Consider the following 13275-nt stretch of genomic DNA (forward strand, 5'->3'; position numbering starts at 1 on the left):
GGAAGTTAGGGAAGAGGTGGCTCCTCAGGCTCTGCCTGGAAGGACCCTGATGCACAATGGTTATGTAAAACCAGTATCAATGGTGAGCCTTAGGGTATTTGAAATACATCTCAATAAAGTCATTACATTTAAAAATACTTGTTATTTACAGTAACTCAAAGGTGTTTTGTTTTTATTGTTTTTAAAAGCCCACCTCACCAGAGTAACACATTCCTGTAAATCCTTGTTCAGCTTTAATCTCTTAAATAGAAATAGTAGTAAGCATCTGTAACTTAGAGGGGAAAAGTTTGTCCCCCCCCCCCCCAAACTCATTCTTTTTAAAACACTCAGTGGCAGTGAGTGGTCTCTATCCCAGTAAGTACAGAGTTAACCTGGGTGTCCCCAGACATCAGGGCAGTCTCCTGCACTATGGCGGTTGGAGACCTGCAAATTCTTTCATGCTGTTGGCCCAGTGAAAACCAGACCCACAAAACACGCACGTGTTCAATGGTTATGTAATCCAACCTTTATTGTAAAAGGAAAACATAAAAAATACAGTGGAAATGACGTACAAGATGATCACTAAGCACATCAGTGAGCCACAGGTACTGGAGAGAAGGGCATGTCTGTGCCCTGGCTGCCTGGGCACCACGTCCCACCATTGCTTGGAATGGGAAGGAATGCCTCATGCTGAAGTTGGGCTTTTAACTGTTCTGGGAGACAAAAAAAAAACACCAAAATTTCCTTATATTTAAGAGACACACGAAGCAGGTTCCAAGATTCTCTTCTCTGTCCAACCCTAGAGAGGGATTGATCTCCAATCCTGGTCAGGGTCTGGATGGTGATGCCCTGTCCCTGTCCTTCAGCACAGGGGGTGGCTGTAGAGGGTTGGATGTGGAAGGTCATGAAGTTTCTCAGTTCAGAGCCGGAGCTGTGAAGGGAGAGGCATCCTCGGGCTCAGGAGGGAGGCAGGCTCTTGGTGCTGCCACACTGCTCTTGGTCTGGCAGTTCCTCTTTCTTCTGCTCCAAATCAATGTTCTGTGGACAAGGTTTCGGGTGAGGCCTGGCCCTATGCTTGCCTGCCTGCGGCGATACATCCACGGCGGTGCATGTGCCAGCAGGTGCTGCCTGCAAGAGCCACTCTGTTGGCTTATGCTCCGTACCCTCTGAAGAGAAGCCTTTTGGGGATCCCCCCTAACACTGGGGCCTGACCTACCTCAAGCTCCTGCAAAACCTCATCCATGAAGTCCTGGGAATTCTGCTTGTAGGACACAGCTAATCGAATTGCGTCGTTGAAGAGCTGGGGAGGAAGGAAAACATGGCCATGGGTGCCAGTGACCTGTGCTCTGCTTGCCTTGGACCCACTGGCCAGGTTTTAAGTCCACACAACACTTAAGTCCAATATCAGCAAAGTCACCCCTTAATTTCCTTTCTTCCCATCAGCCTGACTCCACCCATGGGCCCATTAGCTCCCCTGTCAATGCCACAGGGACCCCTACCTGTCAGCCCCAGTGCCCACCCCCTCTGCCAGTCCTTCTCTTGTGGTTTCCCTGTCCTTCACCACCTGGCTGTCTGACCTCTGCAGACCAGTATTACCTTCACCACGTTGGTGCCATCAGCAGCTGAGACAAAGTACAGGGGTAGGGAGAACTTCCTGGCAAAATTGAAGCTTTTTTGGGTCACCTTTATGTCAGCTGTAGAGAGAAGGTAGGAGACAGGCCTGCCCATCCAGGGAAAGAGAGAGGGGTTTGCAGTGTGGGTCACCGGCAGCCCCATTCCAGAAAGTGGGCTCTTTACTGGGAAGGGAGTGAGGGCCTCCAACCAATGGCTGTGTCTTGGGAAGGATGAATCATTGAAGACTCATGTCCCTGGAAAACTGGAAGAAACCTGTGGTGGGTCCCCGTGAACTGCTGACCCCAGACCCAGGGGTGGCCCTACCATCGATTTTATTGGCCACCACGACACACGGGATCTCTGGCCTGAACTCCCGAAGCTCCGTGTACCAGGTGCCCAGGTTCTTATACGTGACTTTCCTCTGCACATCGAACACCTGCAATAAGCAGAGAAGTAGCTCGGGTGTGTCAACGTCTCCATATGCCACCTAGGCAACTCGCCCACACGGGCAGTGAGCTTGGTGCACATCACAGGCTTGGGAACTGGGACTGGGCCCCTGCTGAGCTGCAGTCTCTCTGACCAGAGGCTGTACCTGTGCCCGCCCTTCTCCGGAAAGCCCCCAGAATCAAAGTGGTTTTAAAAATCTTATTTTCCATCTTGTCACCTAATTTATTTATCTATTTTAACCATGTTGTATCATCTTACTAATCAATAGTTTGTAAAAAACTGTAAACTTTTTCCTTAGTCTATTATTTTTATTGCTGAAAGTGTTTTAAAATTCCTTTGTAATAAATGTAAAGTGTTTCCAGAAGTTCACTTTAGATACTATTATTTACTTTAAACTCTAAGCCTCTAACCTTCTGTTCACTTTGTACTGCAAACTTTTAAAAGTTAATTTTTACATTTTATTATTTTGTAGCTTTTAATTTTATTAACTTTTTGAAACTCGTAGTTTTTACCTACTTTAAAATACCAGCAGGAAGTGTGAGCACCTCAGATTTGCCCTAATGCCTCGAGTTGCTGTGCAGGGACCCTCAAGGCCCTCGGAGGCCAGCCTCCTGCTTCCAAGCTGTCTGTCCTCTGGAATAAACTCACTGCCCTGAACCACCCCACACAACAGGGGATGTGACGACAAGCCTGTCTCCTGCTGGAATGGCTGCTATTACTTCTAGATGGCCCAGCCTTTCGTGGGAACTACATGGACCAGGAGCAGGCCTTGCGTCACGCGGCAGGTGTAGATCAGCAGCTGTCACATCCAGGACAGCGGGAGGTCCACCTGGGAGGCTCATCCATGGTTCTCCCAGGACCAATGCCAACAAGTGACCAGGTTGTCTTGAAATCCCAACAGACTTCTTGTAAAGCATTCTTGTGACAAAACTCCTGCTTCATACCAGGCTGCCTCCCGTGATCACCATCCAACAGTCACCTTTTCCCAGGTCTTATTTCTGGAGCTTCCTCTCCTCATTGTGGGAGCCAAGGAGCTGGCTGGGATGAGGAGCCCTCCTGCCAGAGGTTCAAGGTGAGGGAGGAACCGCAGCTCCCTCTGGGACTATGGGATCCCCTTGTGGTCATCAGAGAGGTGCTTTCTACCTGCCAGGCCATGCAGCAGGAGGGACTGCACGCCAAGCCCCAGAAGAGGGTCCAAGAGGAGCCCATGGAGGTGTGTCAGAGGCCAGAGGAGGTCACTCCCAGAGAGAAGAGAAGTGAGCTCTGAGCTCCAAGGGCCAGGGCTGAACTAAGGCAGAGCGGCTGGGACCCACCTTCCCTGCTCTCCAGGGTCATGTGTGACTCCTGGCATGACATTGCCCTCTCTGCCTCACCTTGCCACCCTCTTCTGTCCCCTTGCAGACATTAGCTAAAATTCTGGAAAATTTCAAGGGCTTTTGTACTCAAGGGAGAGTAGGACCAGAGAGTTCAGGGGCAGGTCCTGAAGGACAGTGGCTGACAGGCTGACACAATCTCTCATGTCCTGGCTCTTCCCAGTGCTGTTTCCGGTCCTGCTGTGACCCTATGACCCCAGCCTGGGCTGCAGGGGGCACCTCGGGATACTGTTCTAGACAGCGAGATAAAGGCTGGGAGGGAGAGGAAAGGGCTGGTTTGGGAGGGAAAGCCCCCTGAGAACTGCTTTCCTTTTAGCCCCCCAGCGTCTGTCCTTAGTGAGCACCACCAGGGATGGTCATGGGAGACCTCAGGAGCCCCCTCAGTATTGCTGGGCCCCTTGCCCCTCCCCCCCCCGGCTAGAATTGCCCAGAGTCTTCGCCCACCTCCCAGCAGGTCTCATACCATGATGCAGGCGTGGGCCTTGTGGTAGTAGGAGGCATGCATACTCTGGAACCGCTCCTGGCCCGCCGTGTCCCAAAAGTCTGCAATATGAACACAGCTCTGACTGCCTGAGAGGCTGGAGGGCAGGGACCCTGAGCATCTCCACGCAGGTGTCTGCGTGGAAGCATGGGGGACATGGAGTCCACCCAGCGTGCTATCAGGACCCAGGGAGCCTGGCTGAGCTGAGAGGCCTGTGCACACCTGTGTGCATGTGGGTGGATGAGAGGAGGCACAGGGCCAGGAGGATGGAGAATGCAGACAGGAAGCCCCAAGGAGAAGCTCCCTCCCACCCCCATGTCCCCCTGTGTGGTGACTGCAGATGGTGAACACGGTTAGGGAGGATGTTGGGCCTGGCCAAGGGGAAGGTTGTCACCTCACGGTAAGTCAGAGCCCTTTGTGGAAGAGAATTTTCAGACCATGTTTGTTATGTCTGGACGCTGGCTCCATCAGAACAGGAGGTCAGAGCACTGGAAATGAGCCCCTGCATCTTCCTCCCCTCGCAGGCCTCCAGGCTCTCAGCAGGTGGCCTTCCTGCCACCCCTCGCCTGCATCCCTACTGGGATCTCATTTCCACCCACTGGATTCTCTCCCTCAGACCTTGTCTCCCTCCCACCCCCGACCCCCCACCCCCTGCCTGAGAGTTGGAGTAATTGTGTTGCTCACCCACAAGAATGGTCTTGCCATCCACAGTAGCTGTGTGCTTATACAGGGTCAGGGCATACGTGGATAGCTGCTGGGGCTGACTGTGGTCAGGTTAAGGAGCAAAGGTGAACAAAAAGGGGAGAGGTTGGTGTAACAGAATGGGCTCTTTCTCTCCTTTTCTTTCTGGCAGTATTTCGATTTTATATGGAATGAATCAGCCTCAGGTATCTCTGGCACCAGCTCCATGGGCGAGGACGAGTGGGAGAGCCCGGCAGCGTGTCCTGACCTCCTGGGTCCGAGGGGACCCCTGGAACGGAACTTCACAGATAGGCTATCATAAGCAGCGCCACGTGCTACTTTAGCAATATGACCGTTTCAGGGAAGAAAGCTACCACAAGCCAGACAGCTGAGCAGCTGTGAACTGTAGTTGGCCTGAGTGTGAAACCCCAACAGGACCCCTGCGGGTAACCCTTCCTGAAGCAGCAAGACGTGGGCAGTCACCCCTGGGACACAGGACATGGAGGTGGGTGGGTGTAAGGGAGACCTGATGGAAGGTGAGGCAAGAAACGCCCCAACTCCCTCACCCACAGTTCCCAGTGGGTTCACCTGGGAAGCTTTGTAAACTATCCTGGTTGCCAGGCAGGTCTCACTCCCAACCTGCAGCACGAACGATTCATGGGGAGAGGGTGGGGCTGGCAGCTCATATTTCATAGAGCTCATTCACACCAGAGAATTATTAAATATCAGGAGCCCAAGCTTTGAGGTGAGATAGGTAAAGTGATTTGCACAGGGATCCAGGCCTTTGGCAGGCACTATTAGCCACTCTACCGCCCTCCTAATATATAGCAAATCCAAATATGAATAAGGCCCAATATATGCAGCATTTCAAACCTTGAAGGATACAATCCATCCATGAGAAATCTCTCCATGAGTCTGTAAGGAGAACGTGCACGATGGTCAGGCACGTCCCCCCGGGGGCCACCAGCTGAAGTCACCTGTGGCCCCTCCCATTCGATCCTCAGCCACACAGGTTCCCTTTAAGGATGATGCCCAGGACCTCCCTCTTCCTGACTCCCCTGAAGTTCCCAGCACACACAGCTGCTCTGCCCACGGCAGGCACCACAGCAGCTGATCAGCAGTGCCAGCTGAAGAAGCAAAGACCCGTCACCTGAGCTCTGCGTGTATCTATGCTGGAGATCTGTGTGGACCACAGTAAACGCAACCGATCTAAAATTGAACCTGTGTAACCAACTAGATCTGATCCTGCCGAGGGACCTAGTTAGTGCCATCCCTCCTTCTTCACGCCTGGAACCTGGGACTTACATGACTAACCTCCATGACCTAACAGCTCACGCTGCTGTGTGCACCAGTCCTGTGAGGCTCGGAGATCCACTATCTCCCCCTCTGCACTGTGGACACCGCAGTCACCACTGCGTTATAAATGGGAAGCTTGAGGCCAGGAAGGCTGTATCCCCAGCCTGAAATCTGTTTCCCCCACAATCTGCAGGTCTTCCAGGCTTTGGTCAAAGGTCACCTGAGCAATGAGACCTTCCCTGATGATCATATTTATGACGAGCAGGCAAGTTCTATCTCACCTTGCAGTGCCTCGCTTCCCCGCAGGTAGCACCAATGGAAACATACATATTTTACTTATGATATCTCTCAGATAGAGTGGAATGCACATGGAAGCAATTTTTGAATTTTTAGTTTATTTCTGCATCCCCAGGGCCTAGGTAAAAAAACATCTAGACTATAACCACCTTCCAAACACCATGGCATATTGCAGCCATGCCCTCACCCCCACAAGCAAAGGCTGAGTGAGGAGCCGAGCAGACTTCCATGCTTTTGAGGCTGTAACTAGTGTCCAACAAGGCCAGGTAGGGAGTGGACTTCTTCCCTGCAGAGGGTAACGAGGTTCCCTCTCCCCACAGTGTCAGCTGAGACCTCACAGTCAGAGGCGGTGGGTGGGGGTGGTGCAGCCCCTCCTCCTTCCCCAGTGAAGAGCACCACAGGAAGCCAACTCAGACAGAAGTTTAAATAACACAATATTCAAATGTCCCAGTTTCAGCAGAAAATCATTCATCATACCAAGAACCAGGAAACTCTCCAACAGAATGCAAAATGACGATCAGCAGACACCAACACTATGACAAGCCAGATGTTGCAATCATCTGACAAGGCTGATAAAGCAGCTTCATAAAAACGCACCACTGAGCAAGTGCAGATGTGCTTGAAGTAAATGAAAAATATAGCAAGTCTCAACAATGGACTACTTTTCAGCACAGAAATAGAAGATATAAATAAGGACCCAACACTAGGAAGAATTAACGCCAGTAAAAAGTCCATACTTCCCAAAGCAATCTATAATGTCAATGCAATTCCCATGAAAAGACCAATGGCATATTTCACAAAATTAGGACAAATAATCCTAAAGTGTATATGGAACCACAAAAGACCCTGAATAGCCACAGCAATGTTGGGAAAGAAGAACAAAGTTGGTGGAATCATGCTACCTGATATAAAACTATACTACAAGGCCATAGTAATCAAAACAGTATGTTAGTGACATAAAAACAGACACACAGATCAATGTAACAGAACAGAGAGCCCAGAAATAAACCCACACCTTTAGGGTCAATTAATAAGTGACAAAGGAAGGAAAAACATACAATGGGGTAAAAACAGTCTGTTCAATAAATGGTGTTGGGTGTTGCATAGATAACATGCCAAAAAAAAATAGAAGAAAGAAAGAAACTAGACCACCTTCTTATATTGGCTTTTGTTTTTGGATATGTCTCCTTGGACAACAAAAGAAAATATAAACAAATGGGATCACATCAGACTAAATGAGAGCTGCACTGGGTGCTGTGGGCATGAATTCATGAAGACAGCCTGAAACCAGCAAATCCCCAGAGACTCATTCACAGCTACTCAAGTCCAAGGCCTTGTTAGTCAAAGCTAAAGGTGGACAACAATGTGGTTCTGGAGCACCTGGGAGGGAAGATTACACAAGACATTTGTTTGGGGCAGGTCCACCCTCATTCTGTGAAGGCAGAAATGGATGTGTGCCCTTGCTAGCCCAAGATAGCTGAGAACTAGGATCACAGCTCCTGGAGAGAAGGTGCCAGAGACTCCGTTCCAATCTTGTGCACATAGGTACTGACATCAGTTAAAAAATAAGCCAAACTTGCCCTAGCCAGTTTGGCTCAGTGGATAGAGCATCAGCCTGCAGACTGCAGGGTTCCAGGTTCAATTCCAGTCAAGGGCACATGACGGGGTTTGGGCTCAATCCCCAGGAGAGGGCGTGCAGGAGGCAGCCCATCAATGATTCTCTCTCATCATTGATGTTTCTCTCTCTCTCTTTAAAATATGTTTTTTAAAAATTAAGCCAATCTTTACGGTGAGCATGCTTAGTTGTGATTTCTACTCACTCTTTGAGCTCAGTGAGTCCCTCGGAGAAAGCATTTTTACTACCTTTACCCGGTCTGTCACTGGTTGTGTTAGTCACATCTGTCACACTTCCTCCAACTTCAGTCTCTCAGTCCACAACCACATACAGGAACACCCCAGTTCTCCCTCCTTAGCCTGGACTGCTCCACACCGTCTGCCAGTACTCATGGAAAAAGCTCAACTTCCTTAGTCCTATGACTTGAGCCCTCAGGTGCTGATGTGATCCCCTAGTCTCCCCATTTCCCCAGTGCACATCTGGGCTCCAGCCAAACTACTCCCATGACTTCCACAGAAGCTGTGCTCCACTGTGCCTCCAGAGAACGTCTGAGAGCTCAGACCCACTCTGGGCCCTGCCTTTCTCCCCCAATTTCCCAACATACTTGGACTTGCCCACAGCGCTGTCCCCCAGGCAGATGATCTTCACGTTGTCATCAGCATCATATTTCTCTTGGTCCACCTCACAGGGGTTGGCTTTGTCCCTGGCCATTGGCCCCTGGCTCAGCTCAGGGGAGGGGGCTATCTGTAATGACAGGGGAGAGAAGGAGCGGGTGAGAGGGGCCCGAGCACACAGGTACCCCTTCTCTATTCACCACCACCTGGCCCACACCCGCTGAGTCAGCGGGCCGTAATCTCTCACCCCACCACGACCCCCTCAGAGTGGTTGACTGTCATCTCCTTACCACTGACACACGCTCAGGGCCATACCGCCCACTCCCGCCCGGAGAGAGAGTACAGGCTTTCTACACACAGTTTTCTCATTTGTAAAACAGGGAGACAACGCAGTGCCCGTGTCGTATGACCGACGTCAGACTCTGTCAAAGACACGGCGCTCTGTAGCCTGGGCCGCCATCACTGAATCACAGTAACAGGCCCCCAGCAGAGGCAGGCCCTGTCCTCCCGAACCTCTGCCTCAAGCCTCTCGCCACCGCTCCATTCCCGGCGCGCCCGCGAGACGCCGCCCCAGCAGCGCCCGGAGTGGCCACCTCCGAGCCCTGCGGCGGTGGGCCGTCCTCCGCACCCAGCGGCAAACGCCCTCCCTCCACAAATATCTGGGGGCGGCGGACAAGTCTGGGGCCCGCCGCCCGCACCTCTTGGGCCCTGCCCTCCATCCCGAGTGCCCGGGGGGCCGCTCGGACGCACGGGGCTCACGCAGCGCCGCACCGGCTTAGGACTCGGCCGCGTCCCCGCAGCTGCTACGCAACGGCGCAAGGACCCCGACGAGGGCTGCCCGACCGAAGCCTGAAGGACCCCACGAGGCGCGGCTGCCTAGCGCGGTGCCGGCGGGAGGACGCGGGGAGGCTGGGGGGCCGGGGGGCGGGGAAGCAGGGGGCAGCAGGGGCGGCCTCGAGCTCGTGGAGGCCCGAGTCTGGGTCAGCGGGCCCGGGACTAAATCGGGGCTTCCGTGCTCAGGCCTCCTGGGATGGCGGGACAGCGGGCCTCAGGCGTGGGGGTAGGACCCCAGGGAAGGCCCCCTGCGGGCGTTGGGGCACAGGTGCGGAGGCTGCCGCTGCGCCCAGGGACCCCTGGCTTGGCCACCGCCTTCAGGAAAGTGGTGGAGGGTGACGCTTCAGGGGCGGGAGGCACATGACTGGAGAGTTCTAAAGTTTGCAGTTCTCCGGTGGGTGAATTTGAGTTCATTTTTCTTTGCGGCGACATTTGTTATTAACCATGAATCGAGACAGCCGCCACCGAACCTGGTTGAGCAGGGAGCCTAGCCCTCCCTCGGCACCGCCGGCCCAGGTGCATCCATGGATTCTGTCAGCAAGGATCTGTGCGGAGCAGGTGTGCGCCAGGCCAGCCATTCCTTCCAGGGACTGAGCTACCGCCGAGAGCAAAGCGGAGTTGCCCTCGTGGAGCTGAGCGCCCGGTGGGCAGGCAGGCGTTAATCAAGTGCCTGCACAAGAACGTTCCGGAGGACCCTCCGAAGGAAATGCGCTAGGAGGCGAGAGACGAGGCATCAGGACTGGGAAGTCTAGGGGCTGAGTAGACTCCATCCAGGGGGAAACCCCACACCAAGGCCGTCAGGCAAGAAAGTGTTTTGGAGCTGAAAGGCTCATGAGGCCATAGCGAAGGAAAGCTACAGGAGGAGGGGTCTCAGGCGACCTTGGAAAGACAGGAGGGCCACAGCATGCAAGACATAACAGGCCATGAGGGGGGTAGGGATCTTGATTTCTATCCTGAGAGCAAAATCCTCCTTGAAGGGTTGAGGAGGCTGCTGCCCAGTGTGGTACTGGGGCGGTGGACTGGAGCGATTTGAGAGGGAAAAGTGCCAGGAGTTGGTTATAGCTTGGATATGGAGGAGGGTGTCCAGGATGGCCCTCTGGATATTTGCAAATACTGCATTTGCTCTCCAGTTACCCAGGGAGAGTGGGTCCCCCACGCTGTCTTCATCTTGCATACACTGTGCCTCCTACAAGCTGAGAGCTGTCAAGGACCCAGCGAGCTTGGCTTGACGTCTTTGTTGGGCCAGACCCTGTACTGCTCTTCTGTGGCGGCCAGGCCTGGTTCCGGTGGGAGTGCTGGCTGACCTCTGTCCTGCCTTTCTTACAGATGCCTTCCCTACCCACCAACACCTCCTGCTGCTGTGGATCGCACAGTGGTGACCAGGGCTGTGCGTCTCTGTGTAGGTCCTTGTTTTCACTTCTGTGGGGCGTACACCCAGAAGTGGAATTGCTGTAGTGTGTGTTTTTATATTTAATTTTCAGTGAGCCACCCTGTTTTCTGCAGCAACTGCACCATTTAGCATTTATCTTCCCTGTTTACGACTGAATAATATTGTATTCTATGGAGAGACTGCATTTGGTTTATCCGTTTTTCTGTGGGGGGATGTTTAGGTTGTTTCCACCATTTTGCTATTGTGAATAAGGCTGTTACAAACATTCATGAACAAATTTTGTATTGAACATCTGTTTTAAGTTTTGGGAGTGTATAAACTAGGAGTGGAATTGAGTTAAAAGGTTACCATTTTTAACTGTTTGAACACACATTAAACTATTTTACACAGAGGCTGCACTGTTTTGTATTCCTATCAACAATGTAAGAAGGCTCCAATTTCTCCACGTACTCGTCAAAGCATCAACTTCTTTATTGTATTCATCAAAGTGTGTATGAGAACAGGCTTCTCTCATTGTGGTTTTCCTTTTCAATAATTATAAAGTTGAACCTTCCAAGTGATTGTCATTTGTGTGTCTTCTTTGGATAACTGCCTATTCATGTCCTTTGCTTATTTTAAGATTGGGTTGTGTAGCCCTGGCTGGTGTGGTTCAGTAGTTGGAGTACCGACCTGCTCATTGCGGGGTTGCAGGTTCAATTCCGGGTCAAGGACATGTACCTGGGTTGCAGGTTCAATCCCCAGCCCTGGTCGAGGTGTATGCAGGAGGCTACCAATCGATGCATCTCTCTCACATTGATGTTTCTTTCTCTCTCTCCCCTCCACTCTAACTAAAAACATCACGGGAAAAAAATATCCTTGGGTGAGGATTAACAAAAAACAAACAAAAAGATTGGGTTGTGCCCCTAGCCGATTTGGCTCAGTACAAACAGCATTGGCCCACGGACTGAAGGGTTCCAGGTTCGATTCTGGTCAAGGGCACGTACCTCAGTTCCAGGCTCGATCCTCAACCCTGGTTGTGGAGCACATGAGGAGGCAACCAATCAATGTCTTTCTCACACAGATGTTTCTCTCTGTCTCTCCCTCTCCCTTCCACGCTCCCCAAAAATCAATGGAAAAATGTCCGTGGGCCAGGATTAACCAAAAAAAGCTTCCGGCAAGGCTTTTTCCTAAATGGAGAGGCGGAGCCAGGGTGGATTGTGGGCGTGGCCAGGGCGGAGTAGGGGGGCGGGGCAGGGCTTGCTGCTAGCGCTGAGCTGGAATTTGGGGGCGTGGCCTAGCTGTGCACCGGGAGCCCGAAGACCCGCTTGGATGTGCGGGCAGAGCGGGAATGGAGGTGAGAGGTCCCTGAACCTGAGGGAGGGAGGTGGCCCAACTGGAGTTGCACAGCGTTCAGGACAGGAGGCAGGCGGCTGGCGGACATGAGGTGAGTGTGGCCTGGGAGCAGCGCGGCAGGTCCTGAGGTGTGAGGCCAGGGGTGCGGAGGGCCTGAGGCGAGGTTGCCGGGTGTGGGGCGTGAGGCCTGAGGTCGGAGGCGAGGGCGTGAGGGGAGCCATGCGGAGGGCGTGAGGCGAGGCCGCCGGCTGTGGGGCCTGAAGCCTGAGGTCGGAGGCGAGGGTGTGAAATGTGAGGTGTGAGGTGTGAGGTGAGGGGTGCGGAGGGCGTGAGGCGGAAGGCGTGAGGCCTGAGGGGAGCTGTGCGGAGGGCGTGAGGCGAGGCCGCCGGCTGTGAGGCCAGAGCTGGCGCAGGGCCGGGAGGAGCGGCTGGGCCTCAGGTGAGGCAGCTCCCGACGGGTCCCCTCGTCGCTGTGACTTTTCTTTCCCCGGAGCCACAGCCGCCGCTCAGCTCGTTTCTAGAACCACAGCCGCCCTCCCAGGCTCCCCTGTGGCTGCTTCTGGGCCAAGTTCTTCTGTGCTTCCCTGTCCCCGCTATAATGGACGCTCCCTAAAACAAGGGCGATGTGTTTGAGCTGTAAGAACATGGCCGTGTGGCTCAGTGGGTGGAGCGCCCTCCCGGCCGGACACAAACAATGTTGCAGCTTTGGTCCCGGGACTGCGAGTCCGCGTCTCTCTACCTCCTCCCCGTCCTCTGACGTCAGGGAAGATGAAAGGGGAACCGTGTGCAGATCCTCACACGCCAACAGTGTGTCCTCATGGCATCGGCTCCCAGGGGTCATGTTCTCTGCAGGGAGCGCCCAGTCTCCTCTCTGACCCCGTGGAGCCTGCAGTGTGGCGTCCAGTGACCGCCCCACAGCGCAGCCCGGAAGCCTGGAGGCTCAGGAAGCAGCGGAGACACTGCCCGCTGCTCAGGTGGCGCCGTGTCCCCGAGGCTGCTCCATGTGCCTCAGCAGACACATAGGGGCACCTCCATAGACCGGAGGCCTCTCCACAAACCATGAGGCAGAACGAGTGTCGCCTGCAGAGGACCAGTGGGGGGTGGCTGGTGTGGGAAACGGGGTGTGTTGTGGTTTATTGTTTGTTGCAATGTAGTGAGAGTTTGGGTGAGGAGTGGGGTTACTGAACATAGATTTATTCATGCTTTGCTTCATCTTATAGAGGAACTAAAGACATTGGGACTATTAGCAAACATGTCCTGTGGAGCATAAAAAATTGTACTATGAGAAAGCATGTTTCTAGAAAGGTGTTTGTTCATGCATT

At 53.2% G+C, this 13275-nt stretch overlaps 1 protein-coding gene across 8 annotated transcripts; it reads right to left on the reverse strand.

Annotated features, from left to right (window-relative positions):
• Positions 1-482: 482 nt before the first annotated feature.
• Positions 483-9217, reverse strand: RABL2B (RAB, member of RAS oncogene family like 2B). Of its 8 annotated transcripts, none has more exons than XM_081081117.1 (9): positions 9096-9217; positions 8388-8527; positions 5461-5490; positions 4579-4658; positions 3877-3956; positions 1918-2029; positions 1576-1673; positions 1196-1279; positions 483-1017 (listed from the first exon to the last, which is right to left on the reverse strand). In XM_081081117.1, exons 1-9 carry the CDS (start codon positions 9114-9116, stop codon positions 937-939), a joined length of 726 nt encoding a protein of 241 aa, XP_080937243.1. In that variant the 5' UTR covers positions 9117-9217; the 3' UTR covers positions 483-936. The 8 variants fall into 8 exon arrangements, with proteins under 8 accessions (XP_080937243.1, XP_080937242.1, XP_080937246.1 ...); XM_081081116.1 differs by having other exon boundaries at positions 483-1107; XM_081081120.1 differs by having other exon boundaries at positions 9148-9211.
• Positions 9218-13275: the final 4058 nt, after the last annotated feature.

The sequence above is a fragment of the Myotis nattereri genome, assembly GCF_964212035.1.
Source record: "Myotis nattereri genome assembly, chromosome: 2".
Taxonomy (NCBI): domain Eukaryota; kingdom Metazoa; phylum Chordata; class Mammalia; order Chiroptera; family Vespertilionidae; genus Myotis; species Myotis nattereri.

Bases quoted from the DNA above. Each gene is read 5' to 3' on its own strand.
- RABL2B (XM_081081116.1), bottom strand. From the start codon at position 9,116: ATGGAGGGCAGGGCCCAAGAG. The intron at 2,030-3,876 runs GTATGAGACCTG...TGCTTATTGCAG, and splicing joins AGGCCCACGCCTGCATCATG to GTGTTCGATGTGCAGAGGAA. The intron at 1,674-1,917 runs GTAGGGCCACCC...TTCTCTCTACAG, and splicing joins GGTGGCCAATAAAATCGATG to CTGACATAAAGGTGACCCAA.